The 25,818-nt window shown below is 42.3% G+C and overlaps 1 protein-coding gene across 1 annotated transcript in view; it reads right to left on the bottom strand.

Moving 5' to 3' along the window:
* Positions 1 to 25,818, bottom strand: part of arhgap35a (Rho GTPase activating protein 35a) — a 64,186-nt gene that overhangs the window by 19,460 nt on the left and 18,908 nt on the right. Inside the window, exon 2 of the mRNA XM_084950944.1 lies at positions 1,948 to 5,782. Coding sequence (XP_084807070.1) covers positions 1,948 to 5,667 — 3,720 coding nt within the window. The 5' untranslated portion in view covers positions 5,668 to 5,782. The remainder of the gene's footprint in view (positions 1 to 1,947; positions 5,783 to 25,818) is intronic.

Genomic DNA, 25,818 nt, shown 5'->3' with positions numbered 1-25,818 from the left:
ATGTGCAGGTGACAACTGTGCAGCGACTGTGTGATGCTGTCATGTTAATATAGCCCCAAAGCTCTGAGGAACATTTGCAGCACCCTGTTGAATCCATGCCACAAAGAATTAAGACCGTTCTGAAGGCAAAAGGATCTAACTCAATACTAGCAAGTACATAATAAAGTGGCCACTGAGTGTACTTCTTGAACTAGTCTGCTCACAAATCCTGCTACCTTGTGTTTTAAAAGTTCTCACTTTTTTTTACCCCCAGTGGGATAAATAGCAACAAGTGCTACAGAATGCGATCTTAGCAGTTGAATTATCCGGGAGGACAGCTTCTATTCAGGTACTTGGACATCACATCTGAGTGTGTGAAAACATTAATCATCCCCCTCCTGTTCCTCTCTGCTGACAGCCATGGTAATTATCACAGACACAGAAGCACAACATACACAGATGTAACTGCTGTTCAGTTGGCACTTCTATACCGCACCATGTGTGTGAATGAACAGCATACCAGGCTGATAAGCCGAACACTGTAAGGTCACTGCATGTGGGTGAGAGACAAGCACAGGAAGGAAAAGAAATGGGGAGACAGAAATCAAGTAAAGTAGGAGATACGTGTGTCCAAAAGACAAGAATATAATGGGGGGAGAGAAAAAAAGTGACAGGAATGTGAGAAGCTGCATGAATCAGCAAGAACTGGAGACCAAACTGAGAATATGAGAAAAGGAAGGAAGCAAATAAAGATAATCAGTCCAGTCTTAGTCAAAACTTCACTGCAGTACGACAGTAAAAGCAACAAAAACACGGCCCTAAGTTACACATTACACTACATATAGTGACTCTGCTGTTACATACAGACTTCACATACCGTAGATAAATCTAAAAAGGAAGGTTTTAATTTGAAACAAAGATTACTTTCCTTATATTCTTATTCTGTTTTTTTGCTTGTTAGTGCTATTAGCAGGGATGTTCGCACCTAGTTTTCTGAAAGTCTGCAGTGATTTAGTATCTGTTTTAATCTGCTTTAAGTGCCAGTATAGAAAGACGTTTAAGAACCTTGCAAAAGATCAATGTCTAACATTATTCCTCTAGGGAAACCTGAAGATACCAGATAGAGATGGACACAGACAGATGAAATAGCACAGTCTATACCACGGCTCTGTCCCTATTCATTAAGAGTTTCTGCTTTCTGGTATAGAGGTTTACTGACCAGAGTTTGCCTCCATTATCTCTGATGATCTGGCTAGTTTAGAGGGATCCCACAGAGCGGTCAGTGAAAAAATATTGCAGACATCCTTTTATACAAACCCCCTACAGTATATGTCATGTTATCAGTGGGCTAAGCTTCAGAGAAGACAGATCTTTCTCAACTCATTAGAAATTCCTTGAGTTTAGTTAGAAACACATTTAATCCCAAAAGCAAACAGCTGTTCAATCTCAAACAAGAACTAATCATATTGGAGATTATGGACATTTTATGTGTCTGTTTTCTATATGTATACAGATGAATTTATATAAACTATATATAAACACACTTGTCCCTTTGAGGTATTTTTCATACAGATTGTCTATACATTATAATTATATGTGAGGCAAATATATTAAAAAGTAAACCTGGCATGTTTTGAATATTTAAAAATAACCATTACAAATGTTTTCTTCTTTTGCTTAAAAAATAATTTTACCTTACTTTAGCATTAGACACTTTAATCTGCCAAAACAATTAAAGGACGCGAGGAGGTTATTAAGAAAATTTTACAGTTTAAAATGCACTTGAGTAGGCGATTGGTTCAATAATAAATACTGAACATTTGGCAATAAAGCTTGGTAACTGTTGTGTTGGAAACTGCTAAACTAAGAAAAAGAAAGTGCTCTGAATTTATGAGTTAATTTATAGAATTTTTTAAACCAAAATGGCACTCATATTAAACTTAAGCAGATAGTTGCATGAACACTAACCTTAGTTCTGCGCAGGCTTTTGAGAATATTTCTTTTTTTAGGATCCTCACTATCCTCAGTGGAGTTGTCTTTCTTAAGTCCTTCGTCATCCTGGCTTGCCTTGAATGAACTCCCCATCTCATCATCACTGCCGATAGAAAAGCTCGTCCTAAAATTGCTGAACTTCCCAAGCCGTTTGGATCTCTCTCTGTAAAGCTTAGGCTTTATGCCAATCGCAGACAATTTTCTTCTGCGCTCCAGTGAACTGCTATCAGCTTCACTGTCTGACCCATTCCCCCCAGCACTCCCATTTGAATGACCCTTGTTGGCATTGCGGATGGTGATAATCTTGCCCTGTGTGCTGTCATGTGGGACAGAGTAAATATTTTCCTCTTCTGTGTGTCTAGGTTTGCTCACAGCATCCATTGGCTCAGCATAGTCTGAGGGGTCATAGCCACCATCACTACCTCGGGCCCAGGTGACAGCTTGGGGCAAAGAGCGGCGGTTGGTGCCTCCCTGTTGGTCCATGTAAGGGCCAAGATTAACCTTAAGGACTGGCTTGGGCTTCACTTGTGGAGGAACTTTGTTGTTCACCTTGCTCTCAAAAGTGCTAAGCTCGGAAATGAAAGAGAAGGGATCATCTGAATCCATTTCTGACAGCTTGAAGCTTCCCAGTTGGGAGCTGAGAGTATCCTCCCTCAGGGTAGGGTAAGGAGGTGATGGATCAATATCATCTTCTGAGTCCAAAAGTGTAACCGGGCTGGGAGAGCCACCACGAGGGCTGACGCTCTCATTGGTGCATGCCTCTGCTACATTGTCATACATGTGTGTGGCCTCAACAATGGTGCGCTTCTCCATCGCCTCTTTTAAGAAAGGCTGGAAGAGATCTATCTTATGAAGACCACCTACTACGCCACCATGTCCACATATTACCGTGTTAAATCTTGCCTCTATTTCATGAGCCAATTCTTCCCCCTGAATAACTTGTTCCTTAGCAGAGTCTGAATCTGACAGCTCCATCTGGCTCTCCCCTACTGCTAATAACTGGATTGGGATGATGTCTTGTACCTCACACAGAAAAGCACATAATGTCTCCAAAGAGGCCTTGCGGCGAGTAGAGTAAACAGCAATGTAGCCATGGACGAGCCCAGCCTTGCGAAGGGCTAATGAGGAATGGAAGGAGAGCAATGACAGCTCGATATTCTGCTTCTGACCTCCTATACTAAGATCCAGCAGAACAGAGGTGCCACCACCGAGGCTCGAGGAAGGACGACAATGCTGGGGCAAAAGGAAGGGAGCAAGGAGTTGGTCTAGGTCGTAGGTGTCTCCGCACATCAGGCACATGACTATCCTCAGGTCTGCCTCGAGCATTGACTGGGACTGAGAGTCTCTGGAGGATGGAGGAGGTAGTGGAGGGGAGCTGCTCCCTATGTTTCTACGTATTTCTAAGAGTCCTTTCAACATCTGAGTGATCTGCTTCTCGCTGACATTGCGGCCATAACCCATGCCTGGAGAGGCAGGGTCTAGGTAAGCACTCTGTAGCTTTGCAGCTACCTGCTGCCCTTGTTGTATGAGAGTTTGAGCTGTCTCCCCTCCAATATCCCCTATAGACCCCACCCCCCTCTTGGTGACCAGAAGGAGGGACAGTGGCAGTTGAGATAAGCTGTTTTCCCTTTCCCTTCTGCTAATAGTCGACTCTCTAAGCTTCTCTATACTCTCAACAACATAGGAGAGAGATTCCTTTGAATTGTACAAACATAGGCAACCATGCGGTGTAAAGGTTGGTGTGTAGAAGGAATTAACTGGGAGACGTACATTGCCCTCTATGGGACGGAGAGTCAGCTCATACAGTTTTCCATCTAGCACGTACCGGTCGTCACTGGTGCACAAGGCTCTTATCTCATTGGCCATCTCTCTGGCTAGGCCATCTTTTCCTAGAATGACAAGATTTATCCGTTCAGCTCTCCCCCCTTCCAGTCTCGCACAGTCTGATGAAGGGTACCGAGTTGGGAATCTGGAGGCCAGTATCTGCTCTATCTTAGTATCCACACAGTGCGGATTGTTGGGACAGGATTCCTTTGTGGGGTGATAGATAAAGTGGATATGTTTCAGTACAAGAGCATCCCTTTCTGCCTGCAGCTTCTGAAGGGCCTTAAATCTTTGCTCCTCCCCCAGCACTTCTCGAATGGCTCCCATTTTCTCTGTACTCGGTTTTGCATCCAACTCCAACTCATAAAAGAGCTCAGAATATTCAAGGAGCAATTCTTGAAAGTCTTCTTTGGCCCGGTCGATGATTTCTTTCTGGTGTTTATTGTAGATATCCAGATATTCAGCTTCATCCAGCCACTGGTAGAACTCTTCATTCATGATGAAGCTTCTGGCCTCCTCCCATGGCTTCCCTGGTGTGATAAAAGGAGAGACACTTAACTTCTCCTTGAACTCCCATCTCATTTCAGCCCGTTTCCGCTCATTCCTTAGCTGCTCCAGATGGAACTCATAAATGGCTTCCGCTGCTGGTGTCTCCAGTAGGTCTTGTGGGATGCGATCATCTTCCATGTTATCAATGTGTGTTGTGGTCTCCCAAGGTGTATCATCTAGCACAACAAACCACTGACAGAAATCTCTTTTAGTCTCCAGGACTTTCTGAACTCCAGACCAGCTCAAGTGGTCTATCTCATCCAACTGTGGTAAGAGTGTAGACAATGCCTGTGGCAGAGTACTTAGATAGAGCTTCCTAAGTTTCTCTATGTGTTCTTGTTTAAGTCTATGCACATGCTGCTGGAAGAGCTTCTTAGCTTTAGCAGTGCCCTCAAGAAAAACATAGTCCTTGTACTCGGGGGCAGTCTGCATGCGCCGACTGACAACAGGCCATGTCTCATTGTAGTTCTTTACAATTCGGTTGACCAGCCACTCATAGCGGTCTTTGGCTGAGGCAATCTGTTGACTCTGCTGTTTCAGTGCCTCAAAGTAGGGGATAATCTTGGGCTTTCCCCTACTCTTGTCTATTAATTGAATCAGTGTAAAAAAGGCTAGGTCAACATTGACATTGGAACGTGCTGAGGTTTCTACCACCTGTAGATTCTTCTTAGTTAGGGCAAAAGTGTGTGAGTCTTTAATATACCGCTCAACACCTTCATCACATTTGGTAAGGACCAGAACCACAGGCTTTTTTGTTTTTGCTAGCTGGTTATATAGGTTGGTAACAAACTTCATCTGATCCTCAAAGCTACGGTTCATACCCCTGCTAACATCTACAGAGAGTAAGAAGCCATCCACCATAAGCTTGCCTTCCGGCATCTGTTTCTGCTCAAAGTCTTGCTCCAGCCCCAGCTGATCTGTGCAAAAGTACATCAGCTTTTCAGCTGAAGCCAGCTTGGTGGAAGCTGCCCTCTTGATGTAAGGCTGCAGTGCCGTGCTTCGGTGTGGCTGAAACGTCTGATCATCAATGAACTCAGTCTGCTCCACCACATTTATACGGCATTCTGACCCCTCCTCCATTGTCCTTACAGCCTCTCCCCAGTATAGGAAGTGGTCATTGTTCACTACACGCCCTCCAAAGTCACTGGTACTAAGAACAGAGGTGTGATCTAGGTAGAAGTCATCTGCACTTGGCCGGACAAAGCGGTTACACAGGCAGGACTTGCCCACACCGCATTGCCCTTTCTCCTTCTCTGTGCCGGACAGCCCAAGCACAACCAGGTTGTAGGTGGGTGGCCGCGGATCTTGCTTTTTGGCCATCATCGTTGCTGGCAGAGGCTCATCCTGCCATGCTGGCCGTGAGCTCTAGAGAGAGGAGCAGGCTGCCAAGGAAGCAGGGTTTCCATGCAAGAGAAGCTCACTGGTCTGAGGCTTGGTCCTGCATGATAGAAAGAGAGAGACAAAAGTGAGATTTAATCTAGAGATATACAAAAAAAAATTCCACTATTCTAATGACAACCTTTAGCTACTGTGCCTCGCATCTAAATTCCTACTATGTGCCTGTGTTCTGTTAACAATTGTTAATCTCTGATCCTATTTCTCCACTGAATATTTCCTGAAAAGATTGAGGTCAGTGGTAAAGCTGTTGGAATGCTGCACATTACTTAACCCAGCTGTAACTCAGTTAAAGGCAATTTTTTCCCAGTTTAACTCATTTAATTTTAATGCTGCCAGGACTGCAGTGCTAACAGTGGTGCCTTCCACATTTCATTCTCATGTTCATTGCAACGCAATGTGTGTTTTGGCTTATTATCTGGCTTCTAACAGTCTGGTTGGTTTGCCTCACTCGCAGCAACATTGGAGGAAAGTAATGTAGCTCTTTCACTACTGCAGCAAACAGACAAACGACTGTGCACGCAAACATATGCACACAAGTAGCACGACACTCTTGTAGAAAAAGGCACACCAAGCTCTCGGCACCCTAAATGAAAGACACACACAGGAAGATGAAAGAAGATAAGTGTTCCAGAGCTAAAGTTACTAATTGGCCAACTAGGGAAAGCCATCTGCATTTTAAAAGGCTGCATTGCCTGTTGGCTGACTTGTTTCCATCAAAAACATGTTTTCCTATGTTTATAACCAAACAGATAAGAGTTGGCTCCTGTACCATCATTAATGTCATGCATATTTACCTAAATCAGAAGCAAGAAATGGCTGCATTGCAAGTAAGAAAAAGGCAAAAACACATAAGACCATATAGAGATGCTTAGTTGCTCATCTCAGTATTATTTATTCGACTGGTAGATTAGGTCTAAAAATAAGTTAAGAAAAGGGAAAGGATGAGGCATGAAAGGGTGTTACAACACAATTTGTATGGAACGAAAATCTTGTTAAGCTCTCAGACAGATAGCATGCACTGCATTTCAAAATGATGGAGACCACCCCCTCCATGTCATAACTGAGTCATTTATGTAGTAAAAACAGACATTAAAACCACTATTAATCACGAACAGCTCTTTTGACAGAGAACACAAAAGCAGCCAAAGCCTTCATCATTTTTGAATCGAGTTTGTCAGGCAACACAGATCTGCGGATTCCTAAAAATGAACCTCACTGTCCAACTCTGATTCACCAGAGATACGAACAATGATAAGAAAAATGGTAAGAAACTTGTGTGTGTTAGAAAATAGTGTAGACTTTAAAAAAAAAAAAGCTACACCCAACCTGCTATGTAATGACTACTACATCTTTTATATACTGCATTTCTGAGTTTCATTTGAAAGGGAGTGCCACTAATCAAAGTTCCCAGCTGAAGCCTAGTGTTTTGCTAAAAGTAAATTCCACTCAGGCTGTGGATTAAAATTACAGAGACAAGAGTGCTTAACCAGGTGTATAACCCAGCACCAGCAGGAAAAGGAATCCATATCAAATAGAATACCTCGTGTTTTGATATTTATAGAGGAAACATGCATGAAAAATGCATCAAAGCTCACAGAGGTGGACCAAATCCCTATAATAACAACATGCATTGTACACTGTGTAGAGCCTGACTTGATGGTCGATAGGATCAAATACGAATATGACCTAGGAATTGTGATTAATTCATCTCCTTCTCTCGCTGGGCATGTGTGTGTCTACTTGCTTGATAGTATATGAATGTACACACACCACTTTAACTGGATGGGAAGGACTGCACTGTGGTATTTATCGAGGTATCTCTGGGTTAATAACAAACCTGTTCACTGACCTAATTATGTTCGCATTACACAGATGACCTCAGCAGATCCTTCAACTGCATTCACCAGAAAGAAAAGAGACCTGCTGCCCCTGGACATGGTCCACTGACTTAATTGAACATCTATTCAGCATAATAATAATAATAATTTCTTAACATACAGTGTCTACATGATCCTTTGCTGTGCTGTATACAGACATCCTTCACAGACATGAAATTAAAAAGCTGCATGGTACTCAAGACCATCAATAAATACAATACATACTACAATACATATTTGTAGCTGCCATATTATTAGTGGATCCCTCATACGTGGTAACCTTTAATTTTACAGCTACTGCTAGTCTGTACAGCAATGTCACTTATTATAAATTGCATATACTGCATTTCTTTTTATTCCCCCAGAGTAAACCAAAAGGGATTTCTGGTAGGTCTGCGGGCTCTAGTTTTGCATTGCTAGCTTGTAAAACTTATCTCTGTAGCATAAACTGTTGTGACATGCTTGAAGTAGCTGTCTACTGCATGAGCTGAGAGGGGGTATTACCTTTACAGATAAGTAAGGAAACCCTAGTGCAGAACCACATTAGCATGAATGTTTCATCTGAGCTTGCACATGCGTGCACATAAAGATGACCCAGAATGTATTCTATGTAATCAAGATCCTGGTGATGATCACTTCATGTGTGAAATAGGTCATGTTTGCGACCAGCAGTGAGGGTCTGGATTAAGTGCAGTCAAGCACTCCGAAATTCTATATGGACTTGGCGGCTGGCCAGGCTCAGCACTCTTACAGATGCCCTGCTAGCATCTGCTCTGCTGACCCTACCTATCTTTTTCTAATTATGTTCCCGTGTGTGCAAGGTGTACATGGACCTCCAAGTTCATATAGATTTTGTGACAGTCAGCCCACATATTCACTAGAGCAGAGTGCAAGTTAATGTGTGTGCATGCGCGCGTGTGTGCGTGTATGACAAGGAGATAGGCTTAAAAAGAAAAAAGTAGCAACAAAAAAAGTGTTGATGTTATTTTTGCTGGTCTGTTGTGAGGATGCAATAGTTTCCAACACAGCGAATAATAGAGAAAAATGAAATGTCTCGCTGAGTGACGGCTGCACCAAAGTCACTGACAGAAACAGAATTTATATTAAACTGCAACTGCACAATTCAGCTTGTTTCTACAGCACGTCTGCTGGCAGCCTAAGTGCAGCATTTCACACAATAGATCTAGTCATTAGGGGAATACATTTCCTCTTTCCCATAAAGACACCACTGCTTGTGCTTAGCTAGTCTCAGTGCAGCAGTCCAGGTGCAGAATAGTCAGGCATACAGTTTCCTAGTTCACCCCGAGGCCTGGTGTCTGCTGCGCATGTCCAGCCGCATACCACCATCTCGAGGCCCTGGGCTGGTTTAAGGCCTGCGTTGTATCTGCCTTGGACCCTGAAACGTGACAGTAGGCAGAATGACAGGAGATGGAAAGGAGGGCAAGGCACTGTAGGGAGGCAAAGGAGGGTGTGAAGTTTGTACCCCCATCCTCTCCATGTGCACTAACGAGAATGGGTACAAGAGGAAGGGGAGAGAGGTCAGCAACCTGGGTCATGTGAGTTGCAGATTGGAATTCCCTGAGGGAGGGCGTGGTGAGGCGCAGAGGATACAAGGGTCAAAGTCTGACCCATCCCATCACTCACCCCTCTGTGTAATCGCAAATAGCATTATAAGCATGGTCTACCCAAATACCACATCTCCATTTGCCTGATTATTTCATTCCCTCCTTTTAAACTGTTTAAAAGCAGGAAAGATACAGCAATCTTGCCTTGACTGAACCAGCCCTTTTTAGGACACCCGCTCTCCCTCAAGGACAAAGTAGAGGCAGATATGATGTGTCTGTAAGGTACTGGAGTTCAGCCTTAAGGTAATGCTGGGGCGTCAGGGCATGAAGTTCAGAATAACACGTGCTACAAAGGGCAGCAAGGGAGAGTCCCTTTGTAGCTGCATGGCACGTGAGGCCATGCAGCTTTCAAGAGTTGGCTGCATTCCTTTCATTACAGAGTTACAACAGTTAGCAAGGGAGGATGACAGCCAGGGCTGTTTTGATACACACAGAAATCCTTACAGACTGGAAATGTTGGACAAGAGAGAGTCCATATGGATTGAATGGGATGACCATGACTGAAAGCTATATCTACGGAGAAAGAATTTTAAAGTCAGAGTCAGAAAAATAGTTGTGATGGAAATAAATGTTCAGTTGAAGTGCAACACTGTTAGTAAAGGTCAAGTATTTTATAGATTATAGAGTGAAAGAAAAGATAGTAGAAATAATATTTCTGATAAAAGAAGGAGTACTTTATCACTTTTCTTAAGTTGCTGCCAAAAGCATCAGATATGCCTCAGACAATCTCACACAGTACAGTGTGAACAGTGCTAAGCAAGGACAAACTAGGAAGCCGAGTTTCCCAGAAAACCTTCTGGTTGTAGAGTAATACACGCTCAGGAAAGGCTGGGAGTTGACAGAAACAAAGGTCATGAAATAGTCATGAAGTGTGCAGTGTGGTGATGAGGATTATGATGACGACAGAGAGGCAGCAGGGAAAAAAAATCTCTCTCCTGTATTCTCGAGGACTCAAGAGTGAATGACCCTTCCTTTGTCTTCCTCCACAGCATGCCCCCCGTTACCCCCACTTGGATGAATTAGGTCTGCAGCTAGTTGTACTTCTCTAGTCTCACCCAGAACATTACCATCATCATATAGATTTCCGATTCCCATCTGTCAAGAATCCCTTCTCCATCGCCCGCTCCCATTTTGCCCCTCCTCTGGAGACTTGCTGTCCATTAGTAAGATACTAGGGTTGTGGCCAACGCATTGGGGCTGTGTGTGGGTGTCGACAGTCCTTCCACTGATGCTGCTTCCTGTTCAGGGTGGGTCGGCTCGCAGTGGAAAGGAATTAATTGATATGAATGCTGAGTTAGAAACAACTAATTTTAAACATCACTTAACCAGCGATGCGCACAGACGTGGGTCTTACAGTGACTCAAATATATAATGTATATGCATCTATATGTAAATGCCTCCGCACTTCACATTCACTGCCCTTTACACGAAGTGCTCTGTGGCGCAGTGCATTCAGCGTAACCACTTAAACAGAAGGCATTTGCCTTTTCCACATATGCAGCATATCCATCAATCACACACCAAACAGGAAATACAAATACCCTCACTCTTTCCATCCATTGTGTGCATGCATCAACAGAAGACAAACACTGCAATCATACCACTGCTAACATATTTCACATGTGGCCAGGCAAACAAACCGCACAAGCACACCCAACTGCAATAAATGATTCCTACAAAAATACTTTTGCACAGGCTGAATCAATCGACCTATAGCTCTCATATTTCATAGTAAGTTAAAAAAAGTAATTCCTATAAACTCATTAAAAACATATTTTGATATGACAAACAGAAATATTAACGCAGCAACCAAACCATCACATAGCCAGGTCCCGATTCAGAAGCGCTGGTTAGCGCCGACTTGGATTACGGTCACTCTGTGGAATAGCTTCAGCTAGTCACATCTTTCCATTTGCAGGATCACATGTGGTACACTTTGTGCATTAGCATGATCTGATGGAACAGTGATATAACCGCATAAACAAAAAACAACAAAAAAAAAAGGCAAATATCATACCCCCCACAGCCTCTCTGCCTCAGTACATATTTGCATTCCACAACATGTGCACTGAAACACTAATGGGAATATAATACCTTTAAAAATGATTAATACCTCCATACATTGTAAAACACCATCATTTTAATTACAATACACCTTAACATTAAGTGCAGCTATATTTTCAGAAGAGCATTATTAGTAAGTCACTCCAATGCAGCTATTCCCTCTGATGGACCCCCGAGGAGACAATGCTCCTGGACAAACAGGAGGAGGCAATAAACAAAAACTACTGAGAATAAAATAGCCAGAGCAAAGAAGACTGCATTCACAGTCCAATCTGAATTTCAAGACTATGACTAAAGATTTGGAGGAGCTAAAAAACCAGGAAAGAGCAAGGTTCAAGTGGCATGACAAAAGGAAGAGTTTATGGACAAATCATTGCATTTAAAATATCTTTGTGTATCGGACTGTTATTGAAGCAGAAAAAAAGTAACGCTCACTTCAGGGTTAACAGCGAGACTATTTGCCTGATTAACAGATTAATCTACAGGATAAATGAAAATATGAAATTAAAATGATCAATTGGCTTCAGTCCAGATGTGTGATGGCGCCAACTGAAAGCACTGCCTTTTTAAGACACACTCTTTTACATTTGTCCGAGAAATTCCCTGTTCAACAGGCTGTACAACAACAACAACAAAAACAACAACAGCAACAACTGGTGCTTTGCATACAAGGTCAGAAGGACAGATGGCCTGTGTTTTCCTTTGGCACAAAAGTTTATCTGTGGACCTTCGCTCTCCCTGCTTCTTAATTCCCTCAGCCTGACATGAACTGGCGTACTTATTTCTTTTAATGCCCTTGACCCTTATGTAATTTTACCTTCGTCCTTTTCTTTCTATCCCCCTCTCTTCATTTCTTATCATGTCTCCCTCTCTGTCTCTCAGTTTTCTTTCTCCTGCAGCAGTGCCTAACCTTGCAGCCGGGCCTCTGTCAGACTAGCAGACTGTCTGCTGGTGATATTAGCATACATCTGATCCCTGCTCCCCTGCTAGAAGGCTTGTCAGCATCAGCACAACTGTATACACACATTCAGACATCCAATACAGCCTGTCCTCCTAGCCAAACGTGATGCAACAGCACAAACAAAAACCGACAAACACGAATATAGAACATACGCAAATATATCCAATGCACAAGGCAGGACGGAGAGCATTAAACGCAGACACGGGGGCAGGCTTTCAGAAAGTAAACAAAAACATGGACGTACGTGGCGGTTTTATGCCTAAATCTGACAGCATTTTGCAGAGAGCGGTTAGCAGGTGGGTTTTTAAACTCAGCTGGCAATCTTCCACCTGAATGAGCTTCCAGTTCTAATTACTAGTGTAATTGGTTTGATGGTGTGTGTGTGTACGCCTCATTTTAGCACTAGGGATGACCTCCATCTCTCAGCACTGACAGGTGGATATCATGTGCCTGCATTTGTCTTTGCTAATAAACACGTCCATGTGCCACTGCATTATGATAAACTATGAATGTAATAAAATAACACCACACCAAATAGAGTTCCTCAATTTAAAAAAAAAAAAAAAGTGCATAAACTAGTAAAGAAGTCATATGCATCTGATGCGTCTGAAAGAACGGCAGAGCCAAGCAGAACTTTCTATCCTTTACATCCTAAATATTAGAACATAGCCGACTCTGCGCTCTGGCCTCTGGGTGGAAAGTCTTCATGTAGTAAGAGAATGTCTTGATAAAACAAAATAATGCAATTTTGTAGATTTTCAATAGCTCGGCTCAGTGATTCACACTTATTCAAAACTGCAATTCCACTCCTAGGCACAGAAAACTATTCACATAAAATAATATGATTTGTGAGTGGCAGATCAACTGCTGACATTACCTTCAATTTAATTGTCATTATTAACCCATTTTCAGCGGAGCGCTCGTCCTTAGCTGGAGTAAGTGCTTAATAGATGTGCTGGGTGTGTTTTCCAGATGGTGCACAAGACAGGAAAGCTGTGTGCACTCACGGAGCGATGCCGCTGCCACCAGAGCTTAATTTTTATTACTTTATCAGCCGCTGCGAAGATTTTGACAGCCAGAATAAACTCAGGGGCAAAGGCTTGATTGCAACATTTTTTTGTTTTTTTGGCGTTACTGGTACAGCTTCCATTGTTTTGTCCTAATACGAAGGAAAGTTTCAATTGTGCAGCATATAAGCAGTGCACATGTGTGCATCCTCTGCATTCCCTGCTTCCTGCTTTGGACTGTTAAAGGAAAGCGAGAGGAGACCAAACAAGTCTGGTGGCTGATTTGACGTCAGAAACCTAAAGCCAAATTATACAAAGTATATCTATCTTTCATTTAGATTTCCTTGAGATGTGATAGGAGCTTGAAAGGTTCTTTAATTGACTTTCTAAACACAACCCTGAAAAGAAAACAATATATACATTTTACAGTTAGCCTCTATGCAGGATATCATCAAAGAGAGAGACGTTAATAACCTGCTGATACATTAAAGACACGCCATTCAGAAAATTGCAGCTGCCAAGGATTTTACATGTGATCATTTTTCACTTTGACATTAAAGAAATACAATAATTTCTCTTCAAATCACAGAGAGTATAAGTGCAATGCTGCTAAACTCTTTCCATCTGCACTTGTGACCTGCAGGCTTTGTATATAATTATGCTCTATGATCCCTACAGGGAGCTCTTACATCAGCCAGAGATCACCCAAACCGTTACTAGGTGACAGATGGTCTTCACGCACACAAAAAAAGCCACTTACACCTACAACATATGCTCCAACATAGATACGGCACGTTCACATCTAACAATATACACAAGCCCTCTAACTCACATGCTCACAACACTCTGCTTACACACTGAACGTTTAAATAATCTTTTTCCCCCCCACACTCCTCTTTGCCACAGAAATGTTCATGCACTGCTGAATCTTGAGACCAATTAAAAAAAGGAAAATGAGAGAAACGAAAAAAAGGGGGACTGAGGGGGAAGTGGAAGATGATTTAAAGCTATTTCTACAGAAGGCTGCTGAAGCAAAGTGGTGGCTGTGAAAGCGGCGCAGCAAGCCTGCGAATGCCACATTGCACGTGGTGGTCTGTTCTTGTCATGTTGTCATGTGTGGAGTCTAGGTGCTAATGGGCTAGCCTGGACAGCGGCATCCTTGTAGCATCATTGCACCCTGCCAGAAGCAAGAGAAGACAAACTAGTCAATAGTTGCCACCTTCATTCGCATCTCCAGTCAATTCTTTCTGTCCTCTCCTGCTCTGTGGAAGGCTAATAAAGCAGACAGTAGTAATAAAAAGGTACGCCTGGACAAAGCACCGCCAACTGCTTTTGACAGGCTCCCTAGAATTAAAGGCACAACCCAGATTCAAACAATAGTTGGAGACAGAACACCCCAACGCAGGCTTTGTTTGTGTAATTATTTTTTTGTTGAATTGGATGCTTTTTTTTTTTTGTACTCTTGTACTGATCGGCTAAGCTAGGGATGGTGAGAAACGGCTCATTGTACAAAATGGAAAAATTGATTTGAAAAGTACAAATGGTTTGTGAAAGCTTATATTGACGCCAGAGTTAAATTGTGTTTTTCATTTCGAGTGTTTCAAAGAAAAAGATAAATTATTTTCCATTGGTAAATACAACCTTCCAAGAACTTGGGTGAACCACATTATAAAAGAAAAAGAAATGAGCCAAAGAAAAGAATCAAAGTTTTTTTGAAGTGAATGTATTGTGAGGCGTAGGTGTGCGCAAAATCACAAATGAAGTATTAAGAAATATTAGGGAGGAACAAGAAGAGTTTCCAACTAAACAAACAGAAGAGAAAGAGGGACTTTGTGCTGCGGCAGGGAGTTAACACAAGGAGCTTCTGGTAAGTGCTTAGAACTTGCGGTTGGCTAATGGTCTACAGACAGGACGACTTCATTGCTCATCTGTACCTCTTACCGCTGCCCTAACAAGCCTCAACATAAAAATCACAGACAACCACCTTCAATGCTCTTGTGTCCTCAGCCTTACCAACCACAGTCTCCTGTCTCTACTGCCATTCACTTTTAATCTTCATGACATTTTTTATCTTTAAATTGCTCTCCGGTCACTTTTGACATCTGCTCAATCATCAACTCAGAGACTTTCCACGACTTCAAGCAACTACAGGAGAAATAACTGCTGGTGACAGGAAGTAGGCAAAAGATAAACTTTTCTAAATTTCCAGGCAAGCAACTGAAGCAATGACCAATGAGAGGGAAGAATACCGATGATTGGCATATGAGCTAGTAATATATACATTAGTGGGTCACCTAGGCAACCAGAGCCTGGAATGTTGTTCAGCTTCAAAGCGATGTGCGATGAGTGAATCGCTTCCAGTGTGTATGCAGCTTTAAACCACCTAAACACCCAGAAGCATCAAGCCTGAGGAACAGAAGAAAACGGCTTGATGGTCTCTCTATAAAACGCACACACACACACAGAAAAACTAGGGGATAGGTGGGGTCACTGCAGAAAGAAAAAAAAAGATACAATTGAAAATACCTGAACCTGCCTCCATGTCAATTAAAGATAATGACTTTTTACTGGTTGCTACAGTAACCAACTGTTGGCACAAAGGCAGATGGTTACAGAGGTTTTTTTCCCCTCTTTTCAGTGTTCTTTCACTCCCTCTCTGTCTTTATCACTTTCATTTTTTCCACCAGATTCACTCTCTTTTTCTGCCCTCCTGCCTGGCTCACCAAAGTGCAAATCATGCACGGATAATAGAAAGCCAAAGAGATCGGAGCCCGGCTCATACTGATTTTGGGGGTTGACACTAATGCAGGTTTGATATTATATACACAGTATATATAACATGTTATATCAAAAAAGGAAAATGTCATGGTTCTTGTTTATTAACTTTGCAACAGTGCATCTCACAAACAGCTTGACTGTTACACAAACTTCAGGCAACGCTGTACATAAAAGTGACCTTGAGCTGCTATAATGGACAAACTAGGTGAGCACACCAATATCGAAAACACCCTACCCTCCTTCTGCACTCGGTTTTGGAATGTGTTCAGTGCATATCGCACCAATAGACCAATATCACCTGATAACACTAGTTCACTGGTAATTCTGTCAAATTAAACTTTATCTGTGCTTTTTCTCCTTTATGGCAAGAACTAGAAGTTGTTGAGTTTAATATAAAAGCAGTGAATACAACAAACTACAATATATAGAACACAGTGTTTAGCCATATGTAGCCTGTAAGCTCTAGCAGCACATGAATATGTTAATCTATCACCTTTTGGAACTCTTCTAGCTGTGCTTATGTGCCCATATGTGGGAGTACCACCCCTGAGTTCCTTCCCTAGTCTGAATGGAGGAAGCTGGCAGGCTCTGGGGCAGCAAGTCCAGAGGTTACGGGGGTTGTGCTTGGTCATCCATTTTAAAGCAGTCTACAGACAGACACTGGTGCGCCATTACAGCTCAAGACTTTGCTACTCTGCACTGAGCTGTCTGCAGCTGCAGCAGTATTAAGGCCCAAGGCCAAGCTTTGCCTGACGAGGCTCGCTAAGAAGCCTCCACTACCTAATTGGTCGTGTCTACATTACAGTCAAATGGATGCAGTTTTTCAGGCTAAGAGTCAACGTTTTAAAATTACAGTTTAACATTTTTGTAGGAGTAGGATCATTTAGTATTTTACACATACAACCACAAAAAGAAAATTGTGATTAATTCACTGCCTTCCTTTCTAATATTCTCAATAGGTCTATGGCAATTCTATTGAAAGTGGAACAGTGTGAGTATAAAATCAAAAGCAACAGTAATCACACTGCCAATGGATGTATGCAATAGGTGGTGATGCTGTAATAGGGAATGTCCTTGAGCACACAATTAATATTTCCTTTCACTGCGCATCTACTTCGCCTACATGTTAGCTTGTTCCTTTTTTTGTTAAACTTAATAATAATAATATCAGTTTTGAATGAGAACAATGCATAAGACAAACTAGTGTAGCACTCCAGCAAGTCTCACCTATGCACAGGATTTGTTAAGTGGTTAGTGGGGTGCAAAAATCACATATACTATAGACAGATTGATTTTAAACAGTAAAACTGCACCATACACAGTTTTATAGGACCAAGATAAAAATAGCTAAAAGTCACATGAGCATATTTTGTAGTCAGCTAAGTCAATATTTGTTACTTCCTTGGCAAGAGATGATCTGATTGGTTCTAGATTTACTTCCCCGTGTTTACAGCAAACCTAGAGGTCAAAGTCTGGATCTTTTAAAACAACCTTGGAGGCCTCAAGGCTGTGAGACCAGGAGTAAAGGGTGAAGTTTAACTCTGCGATGCTGCACAATTGTTAAAGCTCGCCAAACACAATGGCAGTCCGTAAACATGGCTGCAGCCAGAAATAATCAATCGTGACCCCTGTTGACCTCATCCTCCTCTTCATTTGTCGAAGTTACACTTCTACTTCAGAATTCAATCTTCTTCAAACTAGTTTCTGTGCATTGTCTGCTGTTCTCTCTCCAGGCCTGGAGGAAGAAAAAGTCAGGAAAAGGCAGCGGTGAGAATTAGACCATCCTCTCTGGCGAAACAGGAAAAGAACCAGGTTGGATTTTACAACAGTTCTCCTGGACCCAATCCAAGTGTTCACCCCTCCCATCTCTTCCATTCTTATGAAAACTAACACACACCTACACACAGGCACACACACACCATTAAATTCCCGTTCTAAGCAATGATGCCAAGACTCCCTTTTCACTTTTCCCCTCCTCTCTCCACCCATTCCATCTCTTCCCTCTGATTGGCACTGTTGCTTCACACTACCTCATGTCCCAGGGTTCTCATATGAACCCACTGGCCAATCACAGTGGCTGATAAGGGTCCAAATTCTCTCTGGATTCCTGCCATAGGGTTAAAAAAAAAAAAAAAAAAAAAGAAAGAAAGAAAGAAAAAATGCAGTTCTTCAAGCTGTGTTTTCTTCACATCACTTCTCTTATTAAAAACATACAGGTTAAACTTGAACATTCTGGTAACACTTTAACAAAATAATTACAAAAAAAAAGAAAAACTCATATGGTTTATGACTCACCACAGCAAGCTATGATGCAGTAGAAGTTATGAGAAGGGATCACCTGAAAATTATTATTGTCTGAATTGAATTGCTTGCTATGAGGGAACTTATGTCCGGAAATAGCGATAAAAAAATATCTTTTAACAATGTTCTTAAAGCATGGAATGATGTCACCAGATGTTTAGTTTTGTCCAGTTGGCAGTCAAAGTCAAAAGAACCACAGACGATAAATCTTCGTATGTTTTTTTTAGGATTACAAGAACAACTATACAAACAGATTGTATAGATCACATTGGTTACATGTAAAAATGAGCATACTCCATACACCGACGAAAGCCACAAGAGGTTCCAGACAGCCCGGAAGAAATGCAGAGAACTTTAAGATTGTTATCGTAATGAGTTGCTATTGTTTACAGAAGGTCACACTGGCCCGACACAAGACCATTATGACACACAGAAATGAACCAAAGGAACATGCTCCCGTCTCTTAAACTGCCCATTCATAACAGCAGCGGGCCAGTATTCCTGCAGCCTCTGTACCTGACTGTGTTTCAAATGCAACACCACTCTCTATTAGTGCTGACGTCATTTGAGATAACGCTCACCTCACAAAAGATGCACAAATGCGCACATCCGCCAAGGCGTAACATCTTTAAGCCTTTCTAATCCTTGATGTGTGAGTACTCCCCCCCCCCCCCCTCTCAAACAAAGAAGGGGGCCACTTACACACACTCACCGTCTCACACACTCCATCTGTCTCTCCCTGAAGATGCTGGTCTGTCTACTGATGAGCGCAGGCAAGGTCATTAGTGTGACTGTTGTGTGAAGGTAAGGAGGGATTATTTTGCCACCGGCCACTCAACACACATCAGGGGACTTAAAGTTCTCTTTTTTCTTCCTCTTTATCTCTCTGTTTCTCTAGCAATCTCTCCAGCGTACTTTCTTTATTCCTTCCCTTTTTGTCTCCATGGGGATTTGCACAAAGAGAGCCGGGGAGGGGAGGGAGGAAGTAGGTGAGAAGGCGTGAGCCACTCAAAAACTTTTTCTTCCCCCCTCTTCATACCAAGAGATAAGAGAAATATGTGTGAGCTGCGTGTGCAGAGCTTCGTCACGCAAAGTGATCAAATGACCTTCAGTGAGCTCATTCATAAAGTCAAGCTACAATAGCAGTGGGGTATGGCTAAACATCTAATAGTGATAAAATCTAGTGTGAAGGAGGGTGAAAAAAGGCCGGAAAGAAAGGAATAAACGAATTAAGCCCGCTAAAGACTTGTTTCTATTGCACTCTAGAGAGTTGCTGCCATGGTAGAAGAAAAGGTACAAAGGGAGAGAAAGCCCGATTTAGACTTCTATGGGAAATTTACACCGTAACTAGAAACCACGCTTACCCCTACGTTGTAACCTTCCCTGCCGTTCAGTTGTTGTGGGTTTTGTTGACCTGACGTCAGGTTGCAGCGCAGGGTTACGGGGAGTTTCCGGTTAAGTTATGACGTAGATTTCCCGCTGAAGCACAATTTAGGCATAAGCAAGTCAGTGAAAGTGAAAGAATGCAAAAATGAAGAGCTGAGCCACAACCTGAAGCGTTTTACAGCCAGAATCTTCCTCCTTCAATTTATAGACTAAATTACTATTATAAGCTCCTATTGTACAATAATCTTTAAAATCCTTGTCGCACACCAATGGCAACAAACTGCTCCTGGCCCCAGTCCCACAGTCCACTTCGATGTTTAGTTTTTCCAAGTGTGGCTCTTCCTTCAGTAGAAACAACCTACGATGGGAGCTAAATCAAGGGCTTGACACAATCAGGGGAAAATGATAATGAATGAAAAGAACTAAATAAGTAGAATTTAAACACAAGCGATGTGGTGAGATACCGCGAGGTCAATTTAAAGTCAATCAGACATTGTCCAGACTGGTAAATATTGCCCCGTTTAAATAAATCCACTACACTGCTTATTAAACCCTATCCCTTCATCTCCCCATTAACTGGTCTGTCTGTCTGTTTGCTGGCTGCTTTACACAATGACATGTTTACCTCCAGTCAGATTCCCATTTAGATCCCCGAAGAAGCACAGGGAGGTGAGAGAGAGTGTGTGTGTGTGCGCGCATCTAACAATAACAGAGAGGCTTGTTGTAATTTTGTTATTATCACCTGTACCACTAAATGCTTTTCATAATAAACAGCAAGGTGAGTTAGTTTAGCCTGACGCCTGTTTTGTTAGAGTATTATCACTTGAAATATAATGAACAAAATTGTCTGGATGATAAAAACAGTAGCTGTTTAATGGAATAATATGACAAGTATCCTGTACTCTAATATAGTAGGGCTGGCGCATACATATAGGTGTCAGATTATCCTACTACACATGTATCAAAGCTAGTTTTAGGCCCGCAAAAATATTAAATGTGATTTTACCTAAGCAGAAAGATCTGCATCACAAGGAGGAAGGTGTGACTCTTTATCAGAGCTCAGAAGCTCTGCGTCCTCATTTGCAAACATCCTCACTTTCCAAGATTACACTAGTAACATTTCCATCACAGCAGGATGGAAAGCAGAACAAATAATAACTGGAAAATGCTGTAAGCCAACCTTGAAAGGGCATGAATCTCCAGTGATAAGTAATCTTGTTGAACCTCATGAACAGCCAGTCTACAGTGAAACAACATACCACCACTGCACCCAGAGCGATGCCTGCCAGATGGGGAACGCAGCAATTTATGCACAGTCATGCTAGATTCGTTGACTCACCCAGAAATCAGACCACACAACCGGAGCACAGGTTCCTACATTGACTGTCTGCACATGAATCAGCATCCATGGAAATTATTGGTGAGGTTTATCAGTATAACAGCTCTGACTGCCTTATCATAAAGCATGTAAACTTTTTTTGCATCCCACAACAACCTGTGTGCCACCCACTGAACACAAACCACAACTTGATTCATCTATACGCAGCAGAGAAGCTGGGGTTTATTATCTATAACCCTCCACGTAAGTGTGCACAATGATCATACTCTGACCACTGCACTGAGATATGAGTTGTCTTTATACACACAAACCATGTGAACCATACAGCTAGTCTTCTGGAAGGCAAATTTATGGACACACACGTCACTGTATCATGAATGTGTCTGTAGGCAAATTATCCAGCTTCTGCTTTGACAGCATTTTCGCAGAGCTCACTTCTCACACACTGAGGACAAAAAAAGGAAATCTACATGCCGGCAGAGGAGACACCCTTTCATACTGATTCCAAACCAACTACACAAACGCTCACGTAATTATCCAGGCAAATGAAGAGAGAGAAGCCGTTTTTTCTGGTGTGTGTGTGTAGTCAGATGTACACATGGGTGAATGTCTAGATGTTCTACGCACAGCTTTAAGACATTAATCGAAAGTGTTAACGCATATTCTCACACGTACAGCACGTAAACATCTTAACGCCCGTCTCGGATTGTTTCATTCAATCCACATTAACAACAACAACGCTCGCCCACACTGTCTCTCTGTGCACCAAACATGCAGCGCTTGCGGTATAATAGGAGAACACGCAGCATAAAGACAGCACAAAGGCAGCTGGACCTGACTAGTGACAACACTCCCATTCATCACCAGGCCCCTAGAGACTCCACATCCCTTCACAGTGCCAGCAGTCATCCAAGTACACACACAGGCACAGCGTACAACGGCCCATGTCAGCATCACACCCAATCGAATAGGGTTACGTGTGTGTGTGTGTGTGTGTGTGTGTGTGTGTGTGTGTGTGTGTGTGTGTGTGTGTGTGTGTGTGTGTGTGTGTGTATCCACATATATTATTCATCTGCATGCGAGCACATGAAAGTGTCTCTGCTAGCAAAGATAAGGGGCTTCTTTATTTCAGCCTTTCGCCTGTGTGTGAATGCATGCAAGCATGCATGTTCTTCCAATTGTCTATTAAACAGACCATTTACAAAAGGGAGAAGTGGAAACATATAGAGATAACAAGAAAGGGGAGCAAAATGGGTTCTGGGACAAGGAACAACAAGATGAGGCAATAATAGAAAAATCACTTAATAGACAGAGGAATAAGAGAATATAGGAACAGGAAGGAAATGAAAGAGAAAGCGAGACTTGGAGATGGCAAAGAGGGAGCTCAAGGGGGCTTATCGTTGTCGTATTTTCATTTTATCGTATACATCCTTGAATTTTTGCAGAGATTTGCAGGAATCAGTCAAGTACAGCCGAAGAAAACACAGTATATTTTGCCATCCTATCCTAGCCTACGCTACTAAGCATTCATCCACCCCATCAGCGCTAACAAGCCAATCCTGTCGGCACTCACAGTGAGCTTTATTTCATCTACAGCGCAGTCAGCTTCCACAAAACCAAACATGCATGCTGGCACAGGCACAATGAATTATACCCATACAAAAAACAAAAACAGGAAGAAAGACATGAAAGCAAAAAAAATCATCCTTTTTCATACTGAAATGAAAAAATAACCCAAAATTTCTGGGCTCTCTTATCATCCACCATCTGTCTGCACCAGGATGAACACAGTGTTGTCGTCAAACGGGCGGCAGGTGGAAAAGTGGGATGAGGTGCAGTAAGGGAACAGGTGTGGATTTGAAAGCACTGCTGAAGCTGCTCCACCTTCATATTCACAGGTGTATTTGTATCCGTAAAATAGCTGGTAGGAATGAGCAAGGATCACTAAGGAAAATATGGTGGGGCTAAAATTGTGAACCTTGGATAATTAAGCGTTTAACCCCGCCCCCAACTATTCATTCAAGCGGTTACAAAAACAACTATTGGCAATTGTAGGTACTACTTAATGATAAAAATTCACCTGCAATAGGAAGTCATTTCATACAATTTATTACATTTCTGGGCAAATTATAGCCGGCTGCCAAACAGAATGTCTTTGTTAAACTTTCAAATAGATCTCTCTTTCTAAAGTTTATCACGGGAAGCACGCTGCAGAAGCGCTATTTTGTACAAGTACTGCAACCACATTATTCGCCGGGGAATCTGGATCTTATATTTTTCATTTTTTTAAATTATTTAAATCATTCAGCTGATACAGCCTGGTCGCGCCTCTGTTGTGGTGCCATTTCACAGACCACGCCTATAATAATACTGACGAGTGCAACGATCAGAGCGTTCAACCCCACCTTATAAAGGATGCACAGCTGCAGGTCCCACGGGTTCGTACAGATTCTGAATTTGTGCAGTCATTAAAGGTGAAACCTATGGAAAGAGACCCCTTTCCATATTTTACATGAAAAGCTATTAAAGGGACGCATGTATTAAAGTGGTGCAGTGCAGGGATTTGGGGATTTGCCATATTTGAGCACAAAATCTCAGTCTGCTTATGGGTGGAAACAAAAATGGCACGGCAACTGTATGAATAATAACGTGTATTCAAAGATACACACACTTCCACGGGCAGAAAGACACTCATAAGCGCACAAGTACCCACAATAGAAAGTCGGTCAGTGAATGGGAGGAGGCAGGCAGACTAGCAGGTGCTGTGTTGGTGGAAGATATGGCTTCTGTCCACCTCAGCATTTCTAAACACTCAGTTATCTTCCCTCTCACAGGAGAAGTGGTCATTTCTTTATTCTTTTCTCCTCTGCATCACACTCCTTTCCTCATTTCTGCTTTTCCCCTTTGCTCCAGCCTTCTCTCCTGACTCATTTATCTACTCCCCACCTCTCTTTTTACATCCTTCCCTCATAGCCTTTATCTTTTTTCAGCATTTTCCTGCTTTTCCTTTTCCACTCCACCCTTCTCCTCTCCATCCCCTCCTTCCTCTGCTCCTTGTCGTCTGCTGCGCTCTCAGTGGAACAGTCCATTCAGCAACAAAACAAAGCTGCCTACAGCCTCACACACAGGCTAATCAAGCAAAACAGAATGCAGCAGCCCTGAGATCCACTCAACAGTACCATGATACTGGCCGGCAAAGAGACCAATTCAGGGGGAGGTAGAAGATTTCCTCATCCTCATCAAGTTTACCTCATCAGGAGATGATGAAGGAGGATGCACAGGGACAATAACGTTAATGTCGTCTGTTACATTTTTATATGTACATTTATAAAAATGTAACATTTTTATAGCTTATAAGAGCTGAAAGTAATTTCCATCCTAGAGGATTTGGCAGTGTTTGCCTTTGCTTCATCTAAATGAATGCAAATATACTCCAGCACCCGTAAGAGAGAGTGAAGAGAATGAGTTTGACAGTGCAAATGACCATGAGCATTATAGGTTAAGATGAGGTAAGATGAGGTGGGAAGGAGGGCTAAAGGAGGATATGGAGGAGAGGCAGAAAGATAATGGGGTGAAGAAAATTCTCTGACAGGTCATCGACAGTGAAGCAGAGCATTCATGACGATGATGAAACCCAACAATGGTCAGCTGCAATCTCCTCCTGGACAGAGGATGAGCGTTTACAAGCTAGCACGGCAGCCACTCCTCTGTGGGAGGGTGTGTGGTGGTGGAGGGAACAACTGCTGTTCAGCTTCAGTAAAAATAAAGAAGCTGGTATTGCAAGATATGAAGATAGGAGAAATATGTAAACTTGCCAAAGCAGCGACTAGAGGCTGCATCAAAAGCTGATGTATTAACGAAGCCTATTTAAAGCTATGTGGATGAGGGATCACTCACATAGCTACAGATAAATGTTCACATTTAATGAAGAGCAGACTCTCTTGCCATGGTGGGATTACGGAAGAGAAGTGTTGTCATTAACATGAAAACATCCTCTTTTTACTGGAGGGGGACAGAAAAACAAGGGCAGGCTGTTTGAAAGTGCTGCACGGGTCGAAAATTAAAAGAAGCCACACCTGCCAAGCTCGCTCACTTTTCTATTTTTAGACAAAGCAACAATTACTGCCTCATTACATTTTCTGGTTTATGCACCTTGTCCTTTATGAACTTTATCACACATCTGTCAATTTAGATAAGAAGCTGGTTTGCATGGATAGGAATATAGAGTTCTTAGGCCCTGAACTGTCTTTAATATTCAGTATTTCCCAAAGCAGAGGATACTATATTCACCATTTGTGTTTTATTACCATTCACAGTAGAATCTCACCAGCCTTGTAGCTGCTGTAAACTGTCACATTATCCCTCTCTCATCTTGACTTACTGCTACTAGGAAACCTATCCTCCAAAAGTACACCCAAAGGCTACTACACAGCTGATAGCTGCTACATGGAGAGAAATCAGCAAATATGCAGAGTATGTAGCACATGTCAAAAAACACATGTATGCATTTGCAAAACTTCCCTTCCAAGATGTAGACAGGACAAGCACAAGCTTGATAAACCACAAATAAGCCAGATGAAAACGCCTGACACTCTTCTGAAAACACCCTGCTGGGAGCGTTTGAGAGCACTCTGGAAGCTGTGATGCCTTAATTGCTACGATACAAAAATGTCTAAAGAAGAAATATGTTGCAAGTACCCGTTTCTACCTGAATGCTGCTTAACTGTTAGACCAACGG

This window comes from Perissodus microlepis, chromosome 14, assembly GCF_051167445.1.
Source record: "Perissodus microlepis isolate ML-2025 ecotype Zambia chromosome 14, ASM5116744v1, whole genome shotgun sequence".
NCBI lineage: Eukaryota > Metazoa > Chordata > Actinopteri > Cichliformes > Cichlidae > Perissodus > Perissodus microlepis.
This window is presented reverse-complemented; position numbering and strand designations above follow the sequence as displayed.